This window comes from Ostrea edulis, chromosome 10 (assembly GCF_947568905.1).
Source record: "Ostrea edulis chromosome 10, xbOstEdul1.1, whole genome shotgun sequence".
In the NCBI taxonomy this organism is placed as follows: Eukaryota; Metazoa; Mollusca; class Bivalvia; order Ostreida; family Ostreidae; genus Ostrea; species Ostrea edulis.
The window spans coordinates 28,023,694-28,049,127 of NC_079173.1; the positions used below are offsets into that span (position 1 = coordinate 28,023,694).

Sequence of the window (25,434 nt, forward strand, 5' to 3'; positions counted from 1 at the left end):
ATATATTTTCTTCATTCTTTGTTTACTCATGTGACTTGTACAATACTGTGGTGATTATCACACGCTTGTCCCCTCCCACTCAGGAAATTACCATGTCCTGTTTTTGACTATGTTTTCTTTTTTAAATTATTTACGTTGATGTATTGTCCTTAATGTTGCACATCCCAGTATTTGACTGCTGTGCATATTTTTGTCTCTGTAAAACACACGTACCAAACTGAGATCCACGTTATCCAAAATGCAACTTATCTATTCAATCCTGGTAATTATCGGGTGGTTAAATACTGCAGGTTTCCTTGCTTTATGACCTTTGTGTCCACCATCATTTTGCTATAGTTAGTATTTTTTTTAAGTTGTGCATGTTATCATTGCCTTGATTACTTTGTGTGGTGTGACTAGTCAGCCTGTGTTAACTCTAACTAGTTAATTTGTCATTATTAGTCCATTTTCTGTCAATCTTAATTGTTATGTACGATTATGTAATATGAACCATTTGTTATTTCAATAAATGACAATTTCACACAGTGGTGGTCATTCGTATCTTTTCATTTCTAATGTACAGCAAAAACAAGCTGCAATTTTCAGACTTGTGTTCCTTGAATTCTTTGGACAAAATTGTGAATATAAATTAATAGCCATTTTTCAATACGCTCCTGTGTAAGCTTTGGTTGTTTTAAAGTGGCACTGCTCGATTGAATCAGCTGATAATTTTATTATGCATATTAGTATCTTTGACCTTCACTTAAAACACAGGTATCAGCGTCGCAACAACTTTTGCGTGTTTTAACATTATAATGAAATATTTAACAAAAAAGTCTTACCATTTAACATCTCCCCAGCAACCTCACACAATACAACGAAAACCACAATAGTCGGTCCAAACATTTTGGATAAAATACAACCTGACTCTGGAGTTTAATGGGGATGCGTGTTATCTTAAGAAGAGGTGTATTGTAGATAGTGTATCTACATTGATCAAAATTGTACGAATTGACATATTCACACAAATGCCAAGAAGTTGTACGTTCAAGAGCACCACGTTCCTGTATGAAGTAATAAAGATAATGTAAATACATAAATTTCAGTTATTAAAATTCAATGGGATGTGCCATCTTGCATTATAATAAACACCAGCTTGTAAGCTAGGCCTAAATCTAATATCACCTGATCAAAGGCATAGCTACTTGGTATCAATGTGCCGTAATTCATATGAGCTAAACTCATTTTAAGTCTGCATACGTATTTTTTTAATTATTTTGCTTTGTGATAAATACAGATTGTTGCCCAAATAAATCGTTGTGTGCTCCACATATCAACATTGACGACGCCAGTGTAAGAATCGCAGGCAAGATCCCTTGTGTGTTGTTTTCGGCAATTGACGAGGCCTGGTTTAAATGTCCTGAACTCACTGACTGCTGCTCAGTCTGTCCTTCTACAGCTTACTGTTGCACAATGGGTTTTTTTCTAAGTTCTTCTTAGTCAATCATTGACGCAGTGGACACAGGAAGTTGTGGTTGATGATCGTATTCCATGGAAGACCAGGAGTATTCCATTTCTTTCCCTCACCCTCAGATGTTTCCGCTTTGTAGGGCTTTCTGACATCTTTGTTGCATTTAAAGACTTGTTCCTTCATTTTTGAAACGGATTCTAAAAGTCGAGATCCAATATACAAATTGTGTTTACTATTCATCATGTATGTAAAGGCTATGATCACGCAACAAAACACAAGCTATCGCGTGACAAAACACAAGCCAGTGATTGGCTACCAAAGATTGAGGCCCCAAATGGGGTGTATATTGCGAAGTCCCAAATGGACTAACTGGCATGACTAATGCATAATAAACGCTTTCGATATGAATGCTATTATGTACCATCATATTGGATTTTGTTTTCTAGACACTCGGAGATTTTGGTTTTATTGGAATTAAACTTGATCAACCATTTTTGGAAGCATTGATGGGTTTTTGTTACATCGGAGTTTAGAGTTTCAGCATCTATGACGGGATTTTATATTATTTTTTATATGTCAACGTTTCATCTTCAAAAAGTTTAATAGTGCAATGAATTTCAGTGTCAATATCATTTTAAGAATATCGAAAAAATGAATGTCCTTATATGGATCTTAGAGAAACTCCCGAGGTTATATCTCCGATATCTGAAGATTTTTCCGTTAATGAAAGGTGAAGATAACAGTGACCAATCTAATGACTCCCATCAGTAATACAAAATAGAGTGTAGGGTAATCATGGATCCCTGGATATGCCAGAGATGGGATCAGGTACCTAAGGGGAGTAATCATTCCCTGTCGATCGGAGTTATCTGTTGTCAAAACCAGTGTGCCAAAAACGGTCTAACAATCGCTATGAAACACGTCAGACAGCCTTTGACCCAATAATAGGTTGTATTTGCAAACTAGATCGTTATAACGACCATAGAATATGCGAAATGCAGTCATCAAACGAGAGTGTTGACACCCCTCCACCATCAACTTTTTTGTCAGTAGCCTGCCTCGATTTCAAAACTGATTCTACGCAGAACAAGCTCTTGCGTATCAAATCAGTTGAGAGATGTAAACACCATATGCAGGTGATAATGGAATATTGCTACAGAAATATGGGAAGTTAACGCTTTATTTTATGTCCAAAAGATAATGTTAAATAAATCAAAGATATTCCCTTGAATACCTAGGTTGTATAGTTCATAGCTACTAGTGTTGAATAATCGGAAAAATTTCATAATCGATAATCGGTCAAAATCGGAAGAACTAGATCGATCAATGATCGATATAATCGGTATTTACATATAGTTAATAAATGTTTAATATTTTGGGGTTATTTCCTTTTAGTTTTATGGATATGTGCAACATACACACATCTATTAGCTTATTTACGAGGAATAAAATGGGGTTTTTTCTTGCCACGACATCCAGATTGGGTTTAGTTTAGTTTTAAGAAACCTTAAAGTTTTCAGACGTCCGACTTTGGTTTCCATGGGTAGGGATATATTATATAAATATTGCATGTAGTTGAGGGTAACATTGAAAATTTTCACCCCTGTCAACCGAGGCGTAGCCGAGTTTGACAATGGTTTCTCGAGGGGTGAAAATTTCAATGTTACCCTCAACTACATGCAATATTTGTTTTATTATACTGAATGTTATGTAAACTGGAAAGCAGAAAAACTTACGTCTGTTGACATTTGATCAATCACTGTCATGCGATATTTCGTATTTCGATGCGGGTACTCGCGTTTATTACAAACGTTCAAACGACGTCGTCTAGCAATCTACGGCGAACCGTACGCGCATAAATTTGACGCATGTGATAATTTTTTATAATATCACCCGTTGTCAAGTACTATTACCCGTTGCTAGATACTATCACCCTGAGACGCGTGTTTTTTGTTCTCAGAGGGTAACAATATGTTTTTTCAAATACTTCTCGACCAATCAGGTTCGAGTATTTTACATGAAAGTATAATAAATCAAGTTATCAACTAATCGGATACTCCTCCGACTCTTAGTCCCGCTTTTATATTGTGACATGTGCGGGAGAGAGTCAGAACGGACTCTATAACGAAAAGTGGGAATTCAGCGACACCAGCTAGTGTCGCTGCATTACCTACGTAATATAAAAGCGGGGATAAGAGTTGGGGGAATCTCGGATTAGTTATCAACTTCATTATTATTGAGTTGATTTCAATATATCCATGACGATGATGATATCTAAAGCCTTCTTCCTTTTCAAATGTGTTGATTGATATATACATAGTTGATTTGTTTATAATGGGCTTGTGTTAGGGCGACAATTGATTATGAAAAATGGAATCGATAATCGGAATCGACGAGTCAAAAACAATCGACAATCGATTGTCGGCGACAATCGTTTCATCACTAATAGCTACCACGTTTACAAAGTTTAAAATGGATTTTGTTTTGCTTGGGACTTGATAAAGACAGTAAAAATTTGATATTGGTGTGAAATGGGGACAAATAATTGATTTTGAAAATGACGAAGTTACATAAAAACGAGCATAATGGGGTCAGAGTGACTAGGAGACAAACGGATAAGAAACATAAGATGATTATGCAATCTGATCCTTAAAACACTAAAACACATCATCAAAAAAATTATGCTGAAATCAAACTGTCTTGCAGTCAAATAAGAGGCTATTTAGATGTAAAGCAGGACATAATCCAATATCAATAACATGTATTAGACTAAGTATGATTTTCACAAGTCAAAAGTACAAAAATAACTAAGGGTGATTTTCATAAGTCAAAAGTACAAAAATAACTAAGTGTGATTTTCTACAAGTCAAAAGTACAAAAATAACTAAGGGTGATTTTCATAAGTCAAAAGTGCAAACTAACTAAGTGGGATTTTCATAAGTCAAAAGTACAAAAATAACTAAGTGGGATTTTCACAAGTCAAAAGTACAAAAATAACTTGACAAATACTCTAAATATATGTTGTGAAGCCTGAAGACATTATATAATTTAGATTCTGTATTCATATAGTAGTAGTTTAGATATCAATAAAAACAAAGCAACATTGTTTTACTTTTTCTAATCATTCTGACGAAAGAAAAGAAAATACCTCCCACCTGCATTTACATGTAATTTAGACGTACTCCAAAATAAATTTACTTCTGTCTTGACACAAAGCTTATTCTCTAATTTTCGGAATCAAAACATGCAGAGAAAGTAACAAATAGCATATATATGTAACTAAAAGCTCCTAAGGAATCTAATTAAGGAATGACTTTAATTCTGGGGCAAGTTATACGAGTATAACCTGGTTTTGGGTCAGTTAACGCTTTATAATCCGCGAATTAACAATTAACAAATTAACAGTGATTTGCGTACAAGTAGATGCTAATGTTGACAATGAGAAAACATGTATATCAAACCGAAGTATCTCATTGTACACGTTGACTTTCTATTCCATAGAAGGCTGAAAACAATGCTGCAATGTAAATTTAGAGAGAGAGAAAAATAGTTCCGGCATCTGGTTGTCAAGGGGATGTGTTCCCATACCAAACCAGGTTATACAAAAATAACTTGCGTTCCTCAATTGGAATTTGACCAATCAGAGACAAGGATACAATATGAATTAAATTATTGAAATGTAGTTATGGTATTGAACTTCTGTGCGTGTTACATATCAATACCAAGGGTGATTTGTTATGTCCCGCCATGAATATGGCCGTAGCATATAGTGTTTGTAATGTCTGTCTTCCGTATATTCTTCAATTCGACATTTATATATATCAACGATTTATGATCTATTAACAATAATGATTTTCATTCACATGTCGATTCAATATATCCAAGTGAACTCGGAATGAAAGACACCACAGAGTCGTCCACCTCTGCTTCATACTTAGATATTTTATTGAAAGTAGGTATTAACGGCAAACTAACAACTCACTTTATGCCAAACGGGATGATTTCAACTTCTCCATCGTCAACTTGCCGTATTTATGTAGCAATATTCCATTAGCACCTGCATATGGTGTTTACATTTCTCAACTGATTCAGGTTGGCGTTTAAGTAAATTTTTGGATGACTATCACTAGATAGGATTATTTGCGTTTACCATTTTTGTTGAAGAGCGACTGTCTAAGATGTCAAAAGGTCTAGTATCAATTCATCATGAGGAATGTTCGTGTAAAGTGTTGAAAAGTCATACGTTTTGATGTTGTTGATTTGAGAAAAGTTTTGTGATATTTCAAGTTTACTAAAAGTTCTTTAGAATTGTTTAGAATCCACATTTGATTTACACCACTTCTGGCATATGTAGTCGCACAGTGTGTTTAAAGTTTCTCCTTCACAGTTTTTAATATTTTCGTGAGGAAGAAAGATGGGGGCTTGGTAGAACATTTACTGGATGCAGCAATGGATCTTTGTTTGTATGAGTTTTTATGAAGTGTAGGAATCCAGTATAAGTACGGTAACTCATATTCATCCGACCCATTGACTGGGATATTAAATGTGTCTAAAACTGAAGCATGGTTTTGAGGAATTTCATCTTTTAAAGGGGCAATTGGAGTAAAGGTACGAATACCAAAAGTGGAAGTAATACCAAGTTCGTTTAAAACGCAGTTGTAATAATGAGCATTACAAAGCTTTGTCCGCTGGAACCAAAACATGTTCCTCATGTAACCTATCTAATTCTTTCATCACTTCTGGTTTACCAAACAGAGAAGGAGAGATTGTACGTACTGGTGTTTTCACAGGTCTAATGCGAGATTTTGATATTCCTCTTATACTTTTAATCCATTCTGAGAATGTATCGAGTTCTTCTTTTTCATATTTAGCCCATCGTCTGGCATAATCCTCGACAGAATTCATAATAGAACATTTCATGAAGTTCTGTCGCAAATTGAAAGATCGAGGTTCTCTGTAATTAGAATCTTTTAGAATAAGTTATTTTGGGATGAATCCGTGGCCGAGTGGTTAGAGCAACGCGCTCAAAATCACACGGCCTCTTACTTCTGTTGGCGCGGGTTCGAATCCCGCTCGCGCCGGTAAGTGAGAAAGTTTCCCAGTTTACTTTCGGAAGGTCGGTGGTCTCTTCCCAGGTACATTGTATCTGGGTTCTCTCTTCCACCAATAAAAACTTGGCGGCACCAGATAACTGAAAAATTGTTGAGTGTGGCGGAAAACATCAATCAATCAATAAGTGATTCGAGGTCCTCATTTTCAACTATATAAACATTAACAGTAACGACATGTCCAACTGGACTATAGTTGAAAGACGATGAAGAACAAGAACATGTAGTTGGATTAAATATAAGATGGTATATATCTAGGCACTGCAAAGTTTGTTTATAATTCAAAAGTTGGGATGCAATAGTAGAAGTACACTTGAAGGACATAGTGGGTGTCGATTTGAACTTGAGATAAGTGAGAATACACGACTGAACTTTTTTATGACGAAGAATGTTGCTTATGTTGACGGCATATATTCCCTTGTTTGTAAATTGGAACTTAAGAAACTGGTGGCACGATTTGGAAGGAATATCATCCATGACTCGTGGAGCCTGTGATTGGCAACATCCATAATCATAGAGTTCAGTCTATATTCAGGTGTTGAAAAACCCAAATATATACTAGCTGTGGCTTCTTGAAATAACGTATGTAAAACTCTCAATGGAGTAGAGTGTAGTTTTGAGCAAATATGATGTGGACCTAATTGTCTGCTGGCGTAAGGTAAAAGTGAATCAAACGTGACATCATTCATACTTGGTCTTTTATATGAACGATGTCCATGACTGCGTTTCCGTCTTTGAGTATTGGAAAGAAACCCATCGCATTCACGTTTTTTCCTTGTGGAGTAGTCAAATTTCCCACATCATATTCATTATCATTGCATCCGTATGAAAATGCAGTGTCTGGGGTCCTGATCCAGTGATCTTCTCGTTGTCAACGAAAAGGGATACTTAATGTTGGACTATTTGTGATGGTAATTTTTTTCCAAAATCCTTACCTTCATGGACAGTATGGAATGGTCCCGGTAAGTCGAAATGCTTGTAAAGCAGTTGGTTACCACCACCATTTATTTGAAATCTGTGCCCCGATATTCTTTTATTGATTGAACCCTTAGTTTCCCCAACATAAATTAAGCTACATTGGGTACACTCAATAGCGTAGACAACGATACAAGATTTACAAGTCAAACTATCAAAAGTTTTAGTACAGTAAGATCCCTACTGTATGAATTTCAAGTGATCAGTATGTCACAAGTTTTACAATTTTTACGGAACATTTTGAGATCGAGCACATGAGATCTGAAAAGGAATCATCGAAAATATATCTTACAGGAACATGACAATCTTTGATTTGGGTATATGAATTTTGATGTTTGTACCAAAGTTGATGATTATTTTGGACTGTACATACGACAAATCTTTGATATACCGAAGGATAGTCCGAGGGACACCAACCAAACTGTTGGAGCCTATGTACTCCACAGAGTGACACCTTTTTTTATACTAGGCGACGTTTCAGCCAGTATTGTGTCGTTATTGTGTATATTCATGAAATAACATAGATTGAGCGACATTTATCCTCGAGGACAGACTGTTCACCAGCAGAGATACATGCTCGATGGTTAAATGAAAGGTGAATATAACGAACAGTGACAATCGACATGAAATACATCAGATAGCATTTGACCCAATGATAGGTTGTATTGGCAAACTAGATCGTTATAACGACCATAGAATTTGCAAAATGCTGATTTTAAACGAGACCGTTGGAACCCCTGCACCATCAACTTGTTTGTCAGCAGTAATATCTCAACTGATCCCATACGCAAGAGCTTCTTCTTCCACCTGAGCACCTGATTCAAACTCTCGTATATCCAGGGATCTGTGTTCGCTCAGCTCTCTATTTTGTATTGCTTATAGGAGTTATGAGATTGATCACTGTTCCTTTTCTTCACCTTTCATGAGGAATATTTTTTGGTTCCAGCTGACAAAGTCTGTAACAACATTGCCTTTGTCTGTAAAATTCATTATTACAACTGTAATCATAATATACCCCAACTGCCCTTTCAAAAGATGAATACCGTACCTATACTGAATTCATAAACTTTACAAAACATCCTTACAAAGAAAGATACATCGCTTGATCCAGTAAATGTTTTACCAAGCCCTATCTTTCCTCCTCACGAAAATCCTAACAGCTGTGAAGGAAACATTTCAAACTACTGTGCCACAACATATGTCAGAAGTGGTGTAAATGAAACGCGGATTATAAAACAAATCTACAGAACTTTTAATAAATTTGAAATCGCAAAACGTTTATTAAATCAACAACATCAAAACATAGGATTTTTCAACACTTTACACGACATTTCCTCACGATAAATGAAAGACTAGATGTTTTGACATCATAGACAGTTACTTCGTCAACAAAAATGGGAAAAGGAAATATTAATATGTAGGGATCAGTCATCTGAAAAAAAATTACTTTTGTAAACACCACTCTGATCCCAAGCTCAAGTTGAAGTTGAAATAAACAATACACTGGACTTCCTTATTGACAATATTTTTCTATTCTTTTGTGATCAGGTCTTCCAACAGTCTGTTGGAATTCCCATAGGCACGATTTGTGCTCCTTTGTTAGCTGAACCTTTTTATATCCGTTTATTCAAATGCTTCTACATGAGAAGAAAAATACCTTACTTCGGCCTTCGATTCGACTTTTAGATTTATCGACAATGTTTTATTTACAATAATCATGTTAATTCATATGTTGATTCTATATATCCCTGTGTACTCGAAATAAAAGACATGCCAGAATCCTCCACATGTGCTTTATACTTCTATATTCTATTGAAAATAAATGTTTTACGGTGTGACCGTTGAGACGAGCGAAGACCCTTAACATCTTGCAACACTACTTTAGGCATCATTTAACGCGGGAAATATAACGCGGTTGATGTAAACGGTGCATTGTGATGTCATCATTAGCTGCGATTTTTTCAAACCAAGAAATTATCCACAGCAAAATGTAGGTAGGTATGGGAAAGCTTGCCTGGAATTTAAAATAATTTACGGTACTTTCCAAACTATTTTATCTACGGGGTTGTCAATGAAGTAAACGGCGACATTTTTCCGGAAGCGTTATGGGTTATCCCCCTCATATTCAGCTGCAATCGGATCACGCGCTCGTCTTTTTCCGTAACCGGTAAGAAGACTCGGACGTGGATCGGCGCAAGAATTGCATCAAATCGATGCATTTCTTCGCCGGAAGCGCGCCCGTGGATGAGAGTTAAAAGGCCAGAACCGAATCCCTGAATAATATGTCATTTATATTTTCACCACAGATTCAGTTTTGGTATCATTAACGTCTTATTCACTCTAATACATAACATGTAAGTGGAAATTGATAGTGGTACAATACCTTAGATGTGTATAATATCTTAGATGAATTTGAAAGTTCACGTTTCATAGTCTAACGCACGACTGTGACGTCAAAGTTACGTTTATGTATACGTAACAACCAACTCTGATGGCGTCGATCCACATACGAGGTTCAGTTGCGGTTACGGAAATAGCCGAGTAGTTATGATTGTTTCAGCTGATGAAGAGCAAATCACGTGGTTCAATTCTTTAATCATTGGAGCGAGTTTCGCTTGCTATTAACAGGAAATTAATAACGCAAACTTTAAGTCAAACTTTCAGCTTCTTCATCGTCAACTTCTCATATTTATGTAGCAACAGTCCACTATCACTTGTATATGGTGTTTATATATCTCAATTGATTCAATACGCTAGTCTTCTTCTGCATGTGATCAGTTTTTAAAATCGACGCAGGCTACATACAAATCAGATAATGTCACAGGGGTTTCAACAGTCTCGTTTAAAGTCTGCATTTCGCAAATTCTATGATCGTTATAATGATATACTTTGCCAATAAAACCTATTTTGGGGTTAAATGATGTTTGATGCCTTTCATACCGATTGTTAGGCCGTTCTTGGCACACTGATTTTGACTACTGATAAATCACTCAACTTGATCAAGATATGGGGCTCACAGCGGGTGTGACTAGTTCACGGGGGATGCTTACTCCTCCTAGGCAACTGATCCCACCTCTGGTATAGCCAGGGGTCCGTGTTTGTCCAACTTTCTATTTCATATTGGTTATAGGAGTTGTGAGATTGATAATTGTTCGTTAAATTTACCTTTCATACATATAGTATATCCAGACAGATGTACAAAATATATGTACTCGTATATGCAGTTTCAAATTTCTGATGTTCATAACTGTAAAATAATCTTATACTAACCAAGCAATGCATTCAATACAGGGGATAGTTTTACTCTGATCTCTCCCATCATTTAAGACTGTCTGGTTTGCACAGCAAACGTGTTTCGCAGGCAATACTCAAAATATACGTACAGTGATGTTTTAGGTCCCGTCGAGAATTTTCCCCTCATATTGTGAAGTCAAAATACAACGGGGATACGATAATACACTGATGTATTTTCATTTATAAAGAAATGAATTTCATGTTTGAAAACACAAAGGGGTATGTGCACAATGAGAAGTTTAGCGACGTGAAACGTCGCATTTTATACCCTCCTGTATTTTCAAAATTGAAATTTACTTCTTATATTCACATTTTTGTTGCAATTCCTAACCTTTAAAATAGAAGAACTACATTTATACTCATGATTCATACGTGCATTGTTCAATGCATTCATGAGTAAATGGTTATGAAGTGCAATTACACAATGTATATGTACATGTATATCCATAGCCGGGATTGTTATATCTTTCATTTCCAACATTATTTGCACGAGGTAGATAATTACTTATTGTCAAAGACCATGTCAAGCTGTCAACTATTTGTGGTTTATTCTTGACAAATGAATGAAAATGATGAAAAGGAGATGACCAACTGATCAATTTCATAACTCCTATAAAGATTATGATCATGAGTGTATCTTGTTGTAACGTCGCTCTCGAGAATAGTTCACTCATATGGAGACGTCACCAATACCGGTAAAATTTAGGCCTATGCTCGGTGGCCATTGGGCAGTGAGGGTTTGGTGATGGAACTGTTACTCTCTGTTTTAACGACTTAGGTCTGTCGCGGCCGAGATTCGAACCCCGACCCTCCACATGCGGGGGGAATGCTCTACCTATAGAACACCGCGACTCATATAAAGAATATGTACAAAATTCAGATTAGGGCAAAAACGGACACCTGTGCCTAAGAGAAGTAAGCATACCCTGTTGACCGGTCACACGCGTCGTGCGCTCTAAATCTTGATCAGGTAAGCGAAGTAATCCGAAGTCAAAATCAGGGTATGGAAAGAACAGCCTTTAAATGGTATGAAACATGTTAGACAGCATTTACCCAGTGACAGGTCGTATTGGTAAATTAGATCGGTATAACGACCGTGAAATTTGCGAAATGCTGACTTAAACGAGGTTGTTGAAACCCCTGTACCATCAACTTGTTTGTCGGTAGCTTGCTTCGGTTAAAAATTGCTCATACGTAGAACATGCTATCGCGTACCGAATCAGTTGAGAGACACAAATACCACATGTAGGTGATAATGGAATATTGCTACAGAAATATGGGAAGTTGACGATGGAGAAACTGAAGTCATCCTGTTTGCCATGAAGTTGTCATACATTATAATGTTTATTTCACTATGTAAAGTTTGAATTCTGGAAATTATCAGTCACTTCTTTACATTTTATTTTAATTGGAAACTATTTTTAGCTTTGGAATGTTATGGATCTTCAAAATTGACATGAAATAAATTATTAAATTATCCATTCAATTTTAACAAAACTGACTATCTACTAGTGATGAAACGATTGTCGCCGACAATCGATTGTCGATTGTTTTTGACTCGTCGATTCCGATTATCGATTCCATTTTTCATAATCAATTGTCGCCCGAACACATGTCCATTATAAACAAATCAACTATGTATATATCAATCATCACATTTGAAAAGGAAGAAGGCTTTAGATATCATCATCGTCATGGATATATTGAAATCAACTCAATAATAATGAAGTTGATAACTAATCCGAGATTCCCCCAACTCTTATCCCCGCTTTTATATTGCGTAGGTAATGGTGTCGCTGAATTCCCACTTTTCATTATAGAGTCCACTCTGACTCTCTCCCGCACATGTCACAATATAAAAGCGGGGGTAAGAGTCGGAGGAATATCCGATTAGTTGATAACTTGATATATATCCCTACCCATGGAAACCAAAGTCGGACGTCTGAAAACTATAAGGTTTCTTAAAACTAAACTAAACCCAATCTGGATGTCGTGGCAAGAAAAAAACCCATTTCATTCCTCGTAAATAAGCTAATAGATGTGTGTATGTTGCACATATCCATAAAACTAAAAGGAAATAACCCAAAAATAATAAACATTTATTAACTATTTGTAAATACCGATTATATCGATCATTGATCGATCTAGTTCTTCCGATTTTGACCGATTATCGATTATGAAATTTTCCGATTATTCAACACTACTTGTATTATCTACTGTTCAATATTGTGTATGATATATTAAGTTGATGCCTTAGATCAAATTTTTGAATGTGTTTAATGAATAAATGTATTGTTCTATTGAAATTTGACATGAATTCTATATTTGTGTGTCATTTTCTTTAGATTTGAGGGACTTTTTCCCGTTGACGTCAGTTCCAGACCACTGGTTGACATTAAACAATAAATGGATTAAACAATGAACTTTGAGGCTTTTTGTGTAACTTTATAATGAATGTATGAATATAATGATATCAGAGGCCAAAAACAGTAAATATGTAAATATAATAATATCAGAGGTCAAACATTAAATATATAAATATAATGATAACAGAGGCCAAAACATTGAATATGTAAATATGATAACAGAGGCCAAAACATTGAATATGTAAATATGATATCAGAGGCCAAAACATTGAATTATGTAAATATAATGATAACAGAGGCCAAAACATTGCATATGCAAATATACTGATATGAATGAAGTAGAATATTTCTTGTAAATATTATCTTGTACATGTAATTACTAAGTATAACACTCCATTACAGATGCATGTTTCGAACGTTTGATAATACCGCTGTACGGAACAAGAAATTCCAAGCAGAATGACTCAACTCCTTCCTCTCAGTCTTATTCTCCGATAGTAAAATAGACAATAGTAAGACTAATGTAAGGTATCAAACATCATTTATTAAACGAGGAAGCATCGGCACTTAGCATCAACACAATGCCATTTTCCATGGCGGCCAAAGAAGCGACAATTTCCGGAGCAATCAGATGCGGATGAGCAAGCTAAAACAAATTCAATCATTTTTTTTATTTTTAGTAACAGCAGGTACACCATTGACATGGGTAGAATTGTTTTCAAACTTTCAGAATTTGGTTTCCATAAAAAACGTTTATTTGAACCATTCATAGTGAAACAAAAACTAAAACCTCAACAAAATTAAATTTACAAGATCAAGAAGCGTGCGCTATATACTTACAACTGACATGGTTTACACACGTGCATTGTCCATTGTGACATTCCAGATCGTGTGTACTGTCACACACTGTGTTGGTGCAATCTCCGTTAGATGAACATGTTTCAGCTGATGTATGATCTAAAGAACATTCGACATTAAAAAAGTATATGAAATATGTAAAGCAAGATTGTCGTGAAAAATAAAATTATATTAAAAGATTGAATGGAATGATAAATCATTTAATAACTTTTAAAGTAAAGTGAATTTCGTCCAGAGTTCATCTGCACTATGCACCGGGGCTACTTTTCTCTGGAATGCGTCTTGCCCGTTCTAATTTTTGCGCTATTCATAGAACGGGAATTTCCAAACAAGCATTGTAAACGAAATGTATTCGTTTGATGCTACCAAAAATAAACACAACCAAAGATATGAATAGAATACAAATTAATTTAAAGAAACAACAAACATAGGCTTAGTGATGACGTAGCAGAATAGTCAACTTGATGACGTAGGACACTGACTGGTAGAAGTAGACAGATTGTAACACGAGTTCTCGGTATGTATCGTCTGCTTTACGAGTTCGATCGCATGACGGAGCAAGCAACGACTTTTGATCTAGGAGATAATAATGAAATTGAACTACGTTGTATGGGGTTCAGTCAATGAGTGCGTTTTAGGTGAAGAGGTGTTGAGCTTTTAATGGAGCCGAGTCGCAATCCACCATTCCTACGATACAACCAGTGTTCAACGTCTCGAGTGTAATACAGCATACATCCTGTCACCACTTGTTCTCTTCCTTTATATCTATACAGCTTTCAACCATTGCACCTTTAATTTGGCGTATAATCCATTTAATTCAGCACTGTAACTCTACCTGACCTGAACGCAAAGTCAGTTTTGTTGTTTTCGTTGTTACATATATGTAGGTATGGGTATTTTACGCGCCATTTTAAAAACGTTAATTCAAACTTTTTGATAAGAGAAACTATTTGTTTTATCTATATTAAAAACATAATTAAATGATAAGAAATAAAACTACGCGCATTGATGAAGTTTTCCGACTAATTTTTCGTTTGATACTTGCATCAAATAAAGAATTATGAGTTTCATTTCTTCAATCAATACAATCTAATATTGGAGTATAGAATAACGTGGAAAAAAATAAGTGGGACTAAGAAAAGATATTAATAAATAAATTGAAAATAAATTTCAAAAAATATAAAACTGACTGCTATTGATGATGTTGTCACAAGAAGTAGACAGCAAAACGAAAGCTTCGATATCCTGATTAGTTAACTCGTTCTTTGTTTTTTCACTTTATCCAGCGTAAGACTTGTTAGTTCTGTTCAGCCTTATCACTTAATCGGAACAGACCTTTTATATTGTCCCATATTCAACTCACTCGATAATCTTAATGTGTATACGTTTTGTTTGTTAGCAGCTTTTGTAGTTTAGTTCTAGTGTTAGTTTGCTTTTTCTATTTGGTTTTATTGTCTATGTAAATATTATATCGTCCTGCGGAAGAGACAGGTCGTCTCGAAAATTTGACAATTCACTGTTGTATGTGTCGTTGTTCATTTTAGAGAGCGCCGAAATAGCAATGAACTCAAAATAAACATATCTGGCCTAAGTGACGAAATATTGAATATAAAGCACAGAAACTTTCATTTTAATTTGGATTGCCCCTACCCGGAGTTGAACTCACGACCTGCCAAATCTCCTAGCAGCGTGTGACCAGCGCACTAGTCCACTCGATATATATAAATTATTAGTAATATTTATAACATATTTTTGTTAAATGTATACTTTAGATGCATTGTGGAAACGTGCAGTCCACATATACTGCATTATACATATCTCTCCATGTGGCACGACATTGTTCTAACAATTTCAAACTTATTTGTCGGGAAATTCATTATACAAATGATATACATTGTATTATAAATTTGTCTGATAAGATTAACATTTCTTACAAATCCCTAATAGGTTTTTAATTTGTTTGTTAAAGCTAAGATTCCATATTATGTATATTTCTTCTGCATGCAAATTTGAAGTATTGTATTTATATACATGTACTTACAAACGATGCACAAAACCAATAGGACAACAGCGACCCTCATGCTTGTACTTCAAATATTCACTGAAACGAGAGCGTTGTGAAGGAATATATAAATGTATTTTGGTTCTATTTGTCACGAAGTCGTACTAGTAATTTTGATGAATTGCATGAGAAATTATCAGATGCCAAAGATAAGAATGCACAGAACAGATCAATGTCCTAATTCGTGTAACAATGACTAACCTTAAAAAAAAGTTGCGTATAAAGTTGCTCCTCAGCTTTCGAGCAGAGCCACGCGAGATGTTATAACTAGTGTAAAACAACTTTTATTCGCAAAGACTTTATTTCGCGATTTACTAGCGATAAATTGGTTCGCGGCGAGTAATTTTCGCGATCAACTTTATCTTAAACAGGTTCACGACAAGAAATATTTGCGATGATTAAGTTCTCGCGAACCTCACGAAAATTTATCGCACTGCATTTTGTAATGAACGCAAGTTTCAATCGCAAAGTCATCAATGTGCATGATTTCATCATTTCTAATCCATGAAAAATATTTTCAATGAGAACGAACAATGAACGCTTTGGTGTGTGGACGGGATGTCTCGAGTCTGGTGGAAAATTTAACGGTACAATGGATTCATTTGGTATAGCGGTACGCTTTGGGATCTGTTATTCGCTATCGATATAAAAAAGATAAAATTATGATGAGTGAAGATAACGAACAGTAGTCCATCTCATACATGTAACTCCTATAAGCAATACAAAATAGAGAGTGAGGCAAACACGGACCCTTGGACACACCAGAGGTGGGATCATGTGCCAAGGAGGAGTAAGCATCCCCCGTCGACCCGTCACACCCACCATGAGCCCTATATCTTGATCAGGTAAACGGAGTTCTTCGTAGTCAAAATTAGTGTGCTAAGAACGGTCAAACAATCGGTATGAAACACGTCAGACAGAATTTGACCCAATGATAGGATATATTGACAAACTATATCGTTATAACGACCATAGAATTTGCGAAATGCTGCCTTTAATAGAGAACGTTGAAACCCCTGTACCATCAACTTGTTTGTCAATAGTCTGCCTCGATTTGAAAACCAATCATACGCAAAACACGCTCTTGCGTATCGAATCAGTTGAGAAATATAAACACCATATGCAGATGATAATGGAATATTGCTACATAAATATGGGAAGTTGACGATGGATATAATACGACTTAACTTTTAACAGAGTTTAATGGAGATGCGTATCATCATAAAATGTGTACTTTAAATTCTGAACCTAGATAAATCAAGAGGGTTTGAATTGACATATGCACACACATTCCAAGATGATGTGATTTCAAGGGGACTTGTTTCATGTATGAGCAAATTAAGATAATTTGCATGCATATATTTCAGTTATTCAAATTTATTATTTTCATCAAATAATTGCACTTTTATTGCAAGATTTAATGAAATGTGCCATTTTGTATTCTAATAAATACAAATTGAGGCTCAAATATTTCGTTGGTGTGCTCCACGGTTCAACGTTAGACAAAGTAAGGTAATCTTTAGTTAAAGTCCGGTTTTACAAACAAAAAAACATTATCTCTGAAGAGTTATCCGACTGACGTTGACGACTCCAGTGTAAGAATCACAGGCAAGTTCCTTTGTGTGTTGTTTTCGGCAATTGATGAGACCTGGTTTAATTGTCCTGAACTCACTGACTGCTGCTCAGTCTGTCTTTCCAAAGCTTGCTGTTCCACAATGTGTTTTGTGATTTCTGCTTAGTCAATCATTGACGTAATATTCATATTGTCAGTGGACACAGGAAGATGCGTTTGATGGTCAGCTTCCATTGTTTTCTTGACCCTTAGGCGTTTCAGATTTCGAGGGATTTTTGACATCTTCCTTGTTGCACTTAAAATCAGGATTGGTTTTTTCGATAAGCGAATTGAAAAGGTCGAGATTCAATAAACAAAGTTATTGTGTATGTAAAGGCTATCCTTTGACAAAACACAAGCAAGAGATCATTTCTTCTCACGTCGTTTTTTGATCGAATAAATTCTGTTTCATATGAATATAAAAACAGATCAGCTATGAAAGGAGTACAATTTGTGTCCAGGGGAGTTCCAACAGACTGTTGAAATACCTGATAACTAAAGACTACGAAGAAATTGTCAGTAAGGAACTCCAGTATATTTTTAATTTCGACTTCAGAGTACTTGTGCATGGAATCAGAATAGTGTTTAACAAAGTAATGTTTTAGATGATTAATCACTGGATATGAATATTTCTGTATTACTAGTAGTCTAGTCAATCTAGCTCAAAAATGAGCAAAACCTCAAACTAATTGCAACAGAAATGAAATTTTGATTATTCATGCAAGAAAACACATGCAAACAACATATTAAAGATCGGTTTTTTGTATTTCCATGGTAAAATTGCAATTTTGGGGTAAAAGGATGTGTTTTTTCATGAAAATCGCTAAAAACTGGAAATTGAAGAAAATGTCCATTTTATGTAACATACATTAAAAATAAGTTTCATATCTCAAATTTCAACCTGGAAATGTTCGATTAATTTTTTTTTACAGCAGAATATATTCTTTCCTTGACTGTAATTTTTGGGTAAAATCTTGCTTTTTTTTAATATAATTGTTAAAGGTTGAAATTTTAAGAAGAAAACCCACATTTTGTCATACATTTGAGTCTACCAATAAAAAATTGAAGTTAGGATTTATTTTAAAAACTGTTCAACAAGTAAGATATATAGATTATTGGCAATATATATGAAAAATACCATTTTAGGTAGGAAAACCTACCTTTTCCTAAAACAAAAATAGTGAAAAACTGGAAATGATAGGAAATAACTGTTTTATAGAAGAGATGACAGTGATCTTATAAATTTAAGAATAAAACGTCCCAATCCACAACTAAACTTTTCTGCACCAAAATTTATTTTCCCTTGCCGAATTTTGGGCTGAAATCTTCATTTTCCAACAAAAATCGTTAAAAACTGGATTTTGGAAGAAAATACTTTTTCCTGTCCATTAGGCATATATGAGTTACCACATGAAGATTTATACATTAAAATAAACTTTTAACACAAAACAAGTGCCCCTTCAAAAATGGTCTGTAAAAGATTACCTACATTTTTGCAGTTACTTCCCTTACATCGGAAGTTGGAGGCGCGCTTACCATTCCGGTCCTATGTCTCACATAAATACATGTAGTATTTTAAAACAAACAGTGTATAGTAAAGCTTACGTTACCAAATTCTTTATTAAGCTTAGTTTTAAAAGTTTTTACTACATCTATGACGAAACAAGGTTCAGTTTCTTCGATTTTATAAAGAAATCTTTAATACGTGCACTTCGTCAAGTTCTAGAGTTTGGGAAAGAGGGGGAGCTAAGGGGTTATAGCCGTATTTAATGTTTACTTCTATCCAAATTATTGTGCAATTAATACCGAGAATTTAATCTGTTTTAAAAACAATGGACACATAGAATTAAAAGCAAAATGAATCAGGCACGCAGCATCGTAAAACAAGAAGGGGGGATGTGAAGATAATTTCACAATATTGCCTGAAAATTGACAAGTAAATTTTAATCCAAAGTTATAAAAATCCTTGATGGTGTGTGTGGTGGTGGTGGTGGTGGGGGGGGGGGGCTAAGGTTGTTCTCTCAGTTCAATTTTACACTTCCACTGTGTACAGTTCACGACAATGCTATTTTAAAAAAAAAGAGGAGGGAGGGCAACCAATCTGTCTAAAAATCGACCTCTGTACGTAAAAATTTATCAACTTTGCATGTAATGATAAAAGGTGTAGAGCCATTATTGCTACGTGCCTGATAATTATATAAGTGATCATTTCAGTAATTGCAGTACAGTTCAGTCCATGTTTTTACAAGTACAACGGCTAGTGTCACAATTTGCCTTGCATTTACAGCGAAAAACGTTCAAAAGTTTATCAGGCGCAATCTGACTAAAGTACAGACCTATAATAATATAGGTCTGTACTTTAGTCAGATTGTATCTGGCGCGACTTGTAATTTAGTTTTAACGGATACAAGAATTGCAGAAAGCAGTGATAAGCCCCAATTCGAAGGATCCAAATTAATCATTTCTTTAGTCCACTCTATGACTTAAAAATTATTGCAGTGCTCCTTTTCTGCAGCTGTAGTTAGTAGTTAGTGGCAATGACTGAACTTATAAAAATGATATTGTGTTAGACAATTCTTCACAAAGCAAATCTCCTATAAGTGTCTCTATGGTATTCCATCGTACAAAGTCGATATGACATCTTTTTCTCTATGAAATCCTCATATAGGAAGGTGAAGATAACGAACAGTGATCCATCTCGTAACTCCTATAAGCAATACAAAATAAAGAGGTGGGCAAACACGGACCCCTGAATATACCAGAAGTGGGATCAGGTGCCTATGGGCTATAAGGAGTAAGCACCCCCTGTTGACCGGTCACACCCGCCGTGAGCTCTATATCTTAATAAGGCAAACGGAGTTACCCTTATTCAATATCATTGTGCCAAAAACGGCCTAACAATCTATATGAAACAAGTCAGACAGATTTGACCCAATGATAGGTTGTATTGGCAAAGTAGATTGTCGTAACGACCATATAATTCGCGAAATGCTAACTTTATACGAAACAGTTGAAACCCCTTCACCATCAACTTGTTTGTCAGTAGCCTGCCTCCATTTAAAAACTAATCATATACAGAATTTCTTCATGATTTGTCTACATTTTGACTATACAGGACCTGTTCTGATGCCGAACATTCTTGATGTTGTGTCGCATCCTGTGAATGCATGTAGAAAGGGCAAGGATTGACAAACTTCGTTTCCTAAAAAGACGTCTGGTTTTAACGATATTCTTCACTTAGGGGCAAGATCAAAAATTCAATGTCTCGCAAAAAAGTTCACATAGTTTTCACCAAGAACCCCCCCCCCCCCCCTTTAAAACTTAATATGACAAATGTTGAAACTAATCGAATAACAAGAAAAGAAACGTACGATTATAAATAACACTCTGTATACCTTTTCTAGTGTTTATTCACAAATGAAAGTGTACATTAAATCTATTAAATGTTCATTAATATGTTTTAAATATTATGTGGTATTCAACAGTCGCTTGTCTTTTTCCTTTTTCCACTAAAGTGTAATCGATGTCGGATGACAGAAACTTGCGGGAGTTTTTATTCCCCTCCCCCTAACAAATTGAATTCAAATTTTCATCCGACATTGATTTCGTCCCTTGGGGCAGTTATGTTTATTTCAGAGTTCGTTGCTATTTCTGTGCTTTATATATAGACATTTCAAACACAATGTGCGTTTTGTATGATCCTCTAAAATTTACGATAAATAACTGTATCCCATTTCCATTCTCAATGATCGTGTCCCAGCGTGGCGAGAATTCCATCGTCATCGAAAACAAGTTTTGTCTTGAATAAATGGCCGGGCGGTCTAGCGCGCTGTTTGCATGCTGCTAGGAGATGTGGTTCCGCAGGTCGTGAGCCCAAGACTAATTAGAAAGAGTAACTACTCGATTTTACATCAAATCATGATACTATGTGCAAGTGTGTACTTACATTGATTTTTATTATTTATATTATCAATATTTTATTATCATTATTATTACCCATGAATGACTCCCCAAATCTGAATTTGATAAAGAAAAGCAAAAATACTTTACTTACTTAGTTTTATAAAAGTTTTTAATACAAAACGCTTGCTCAAATGATGAAGATACAAAATAACTGAAACTTTTAACCCGAATGGCTTTCCATACTTTCTTTTTTAACAACCGTAATTCCCCCTTGTAAATTGACACTAATTCTTTAAGATTTCATTTATAATTGATTATTCATAACTTCTAAAGTAAATATTGTGTTTTATAATTAAAATTAATTCAGTAGAGGGTCAAACAAAATATTTTGAAGCTTTATTCGCGAAAGTTCCCCGGGAATGGAAGTCGGCAAAGAATATGAGATGCTGAGCAATATTGTATGTATATAGAAGGTCTTAAAATCACCTTTTTAATACAACTGTTAAGCTGTTTAATCGCGTTTTTTATTACATGCACTTTAGATCGTCGTGTATAACTTTATTCCGATGACTGTCACAGTTAAGTTACTTCCCTTTACGTGTACGGCGTGCCGTAAACACCACAAAATATCGATGGTTTATTAAAACATTTAAGTCTAAATTTTAAATATTTCCCATTGTCCGATTTTGTCCGATTTTTTGTATGTTGTTAATCACGCGTTTGTTTATTAAATTCCGTCGAGTTTGTTTCTGTTGCAATTACTTTGAGGTGATTTGCTAGATTGACTAGACTATAGGTATTTCAAGTATTCTATTGACAATTTACAGAATTCCATATTTCTTTGTCATTTTCGAGAAGTTTTTCGCGCTTTTGTCAGCTCCAGACCGTGGCTGACTTTCACAATAAATGGATTAAACATTGAACTTTGATACATTTTGTATAAAATTTGCCAAAATATTGAATATGTAAATATAATGATACCAGAGGCCAAAACATAGAATATATAGATATAATGATATCAGAGGCCAAAATATAGAATATGTAAATATAATGATATCAGTGGCCAAACATAGAATATGTAAATATAATGATATCAGAGGCCAAAACATAGAATATATAAATATAATGATACCAGGCACCAAAACATTGAATTTGTAAATATAATGATACCAGAGCCCAAAACATTGAATATGTAAATATAATGATACAGAGGCCAAAACATTGAATATGTAAATATTATAGTGATATTAATGAAGCATGAATATATCTTGTAAATATTTTATTATACATGTAAACAGAAGACCTCATTTCAAATAATGCCGCTGTGCGGACCGAGAAATTCCAACCAGAATGACTGAGCCTCTTCCGCCTAACCCTATTCTCCAATAGTAAAACAGAAAATTGTAAGACTAACATAAGGTAATGAACGTCATTTAATAAATGGCGAAGCATCGGCACTTAGCATCGCCACAATAACATCGTCTATGGAGGTCAAAGACGGTACAGGTTCCAGAGCAATCCGAGTTGAATGAGCAGACTAAAACATTCAATTATTTTTTTTTATTTGCAGTAACAATCGGTACATCATTGATATGGATAAAATTATTTTTCAAACCTCCAGAATTTGGTTTCAAAAAACACTTCTATTTAAACCATTCATGGTGAAACAAAAATATTAACAGAATTGAATTTACAAGATTAAGAAGTGTGCGATATATATTTACCTTTGAAAGGGTTTACATACGTGCATTGTCCTAAATAAGACTCCAAATAGTGTGTAATGTCACATTTTGCGTTGACGCAATCACCCACAGCTCTGCATTTTTAAATTGATGTATGATCTAGAGATTTTTCATAAAAAAGTATAAAATATGTCAAGCAAGATTCGATGACCAGCTAGTACCTGTAAATCATGGGTTTATCAGACACAAAAAATACACACTAACACACACAAATAGCACGCGCACACGCACAACAACACATACTAATGCACACAAAAACACAAACAAATAGTACGCACACACGCACAACACACACAGAAAAGCACACCAAAACACACAAACACCCAAACACACACACAGACACAGCTCACACACACACACATACACACAAACACACACAGCACAAAAATAAACTCACACACGCATACACACATACACAAACACACACACACACACAAACACAACACACACAGCACACACACACACACACAAAATCACAACACACACAGCACACACATACACCAAAACACACACACACAATCACAAATACTCTTAAAAAAACACGCACAAACACACACACACACACACACACTCACAAACAAACAAACAAACACTCACACACACAAACAACATACACAAAAACAACACACACACAAAACACACAAACAACACACACAGAAAACGTCACACACACACACAAACAACACACAAAAACAACAAACACACAAACAACACACACACAAACACAACACACAAACAACACACACAAGCAACACACACAACACACACAAACAACACACATAAAGAACACACACACAAGCAACACACACAAACAACACACACAAGCAACACACACACAAACAACAAACGCACACACTAACAACACACTAACAACACACACACACAAACACGCACACAAACACATACACAAACAACACATGCAAAACAATACACACAAACAACAGAAACAAACAAGAACACACACAAACAACACACACACAATCAACACACACATTCACACATGCATTACACAAACAACACACACAGACACAATGTATACATCAAACACATACCCACACAACACATACACCAAACACACACACCACACACAAGCAACACACACACACACACACACACACAAACACCACACAAACTGCACACACATACGCACACACCACACACATAACTCACACACAACACCACACACACACACAAATCTCACATACATACGCGCATGCAAGCACGCGCATGCATTTATCGAATCTGAGGACCCTTTTGAATATACAATGCACAGCGCCTAAATTAGATTTCTGTTGTATCTTGTCGCGTCTTCCGACAAACAAGGGGCACTGAGGACGAGTTCTAACCGGATCCTTAATGAACAATTATAAGTAAAGTTTGATGTGAACTAGAACAGCATACACGTAGGAAATTTATTTTGAACAATATATGCAATTAACAACAGTGACATTGTGTTTAAACTAGACTTATTTTTGGTCAGATGTAAGCATTACATATCTAATACATTTATCTTGATAATATTAATGCCACAGGTTGGGGTTGTTTTTTTGTTGTTTTTTTTTGGGGGGGTTGGGGGTTGGCTGATATATGTATACATTTGTGTGTATTTACATGCTTCCCACCGAAGGCCCTTTCCGTTTGAAAATAAAATACGCACATGTACATGTAGGGAAAAATATATATGCGTATGATAGCACATATTAAAATCAATAATCTTGTTTTATCTTTATCTTTAGAAAAAAATCTTAGCTGCATATATTATTTTTTAAATCCCCATTAATCTTGTTTTAAAAAACCAAACAACATTGGTTGCCTTTTTTAGGATTTAATTAACGGTTTACAATGGTCTTACAACCCAGCGTTGACAGATGTATTATCGAGCAGCTATATACATATGAGTTTTTCACTCCACTCACCCTCCTTGAAAAAAAAAAAAGAACAAAAGTAAGAAACGGGAAAAAAAATGAACAGATCCATTAACGGACTAGTGACATTTAATACTAACTGAGTGCTGTGAGTAATTTGGAAGTTTTGTTCAAATGAATACCGACTGGTCACTGCGTC

General features: G+C 35.3%; 1 protein-coding gene across 1 annotated transcript; it reads right to left on the reverse strand.

Annotated features, from left to right (window-relative positions):
• Positions 1–13,717: 13,717 nt before the first annotated feature.
• LOC125678023 (serine protease inhibitor Cvsi-2-like) lies at positions 13,718–16,214 on the reverse strand. The gene is made up of 3 exons (XM_048916134.2): positions 16,093–16,214; positions 14,034–14,150; positions 13,718–13,839 (listed from the first exon to the last, which is right to left on the reverse strand). Exons 1-3 carry the CDS (start codon positions 16,130–16,132, stop codon positions 13,739–13,741), a joined length of 258 nt encoding a protein of 85 aa, XP_048772091.2. The 5' UTR covers positions 16,133–16,214; the 3' UTR covers positions 13,718–13,738.
• Positions 16,215–25,434: the final 9,220 nt, after the last annotated feature.

Bases quoted from the DNA above. Each gene is read 5' to 3' on its own strand.
- LOC125678023 (XM_048916134.2), bottom strand. From the start codon at position 16,132: ATGAGGGTCGCTGTTGTCCTATTGGTTTTGTGCATCGTTT. The intron at 14,151-16,092 runs GTAAGTACATGT...AATGTTCTTTAG, and splicing joins ATTGGTTTTGTGCATCGTTT to ATCATACATCAGCTGAAACA. The intron at 13,840-14,033 runs GTAAGTATATAG...AATTTGTTTTAG, and splicing joins GTGTGTAAACCATGTCAGTT to CTTGCTCATCCGCATCTGAT.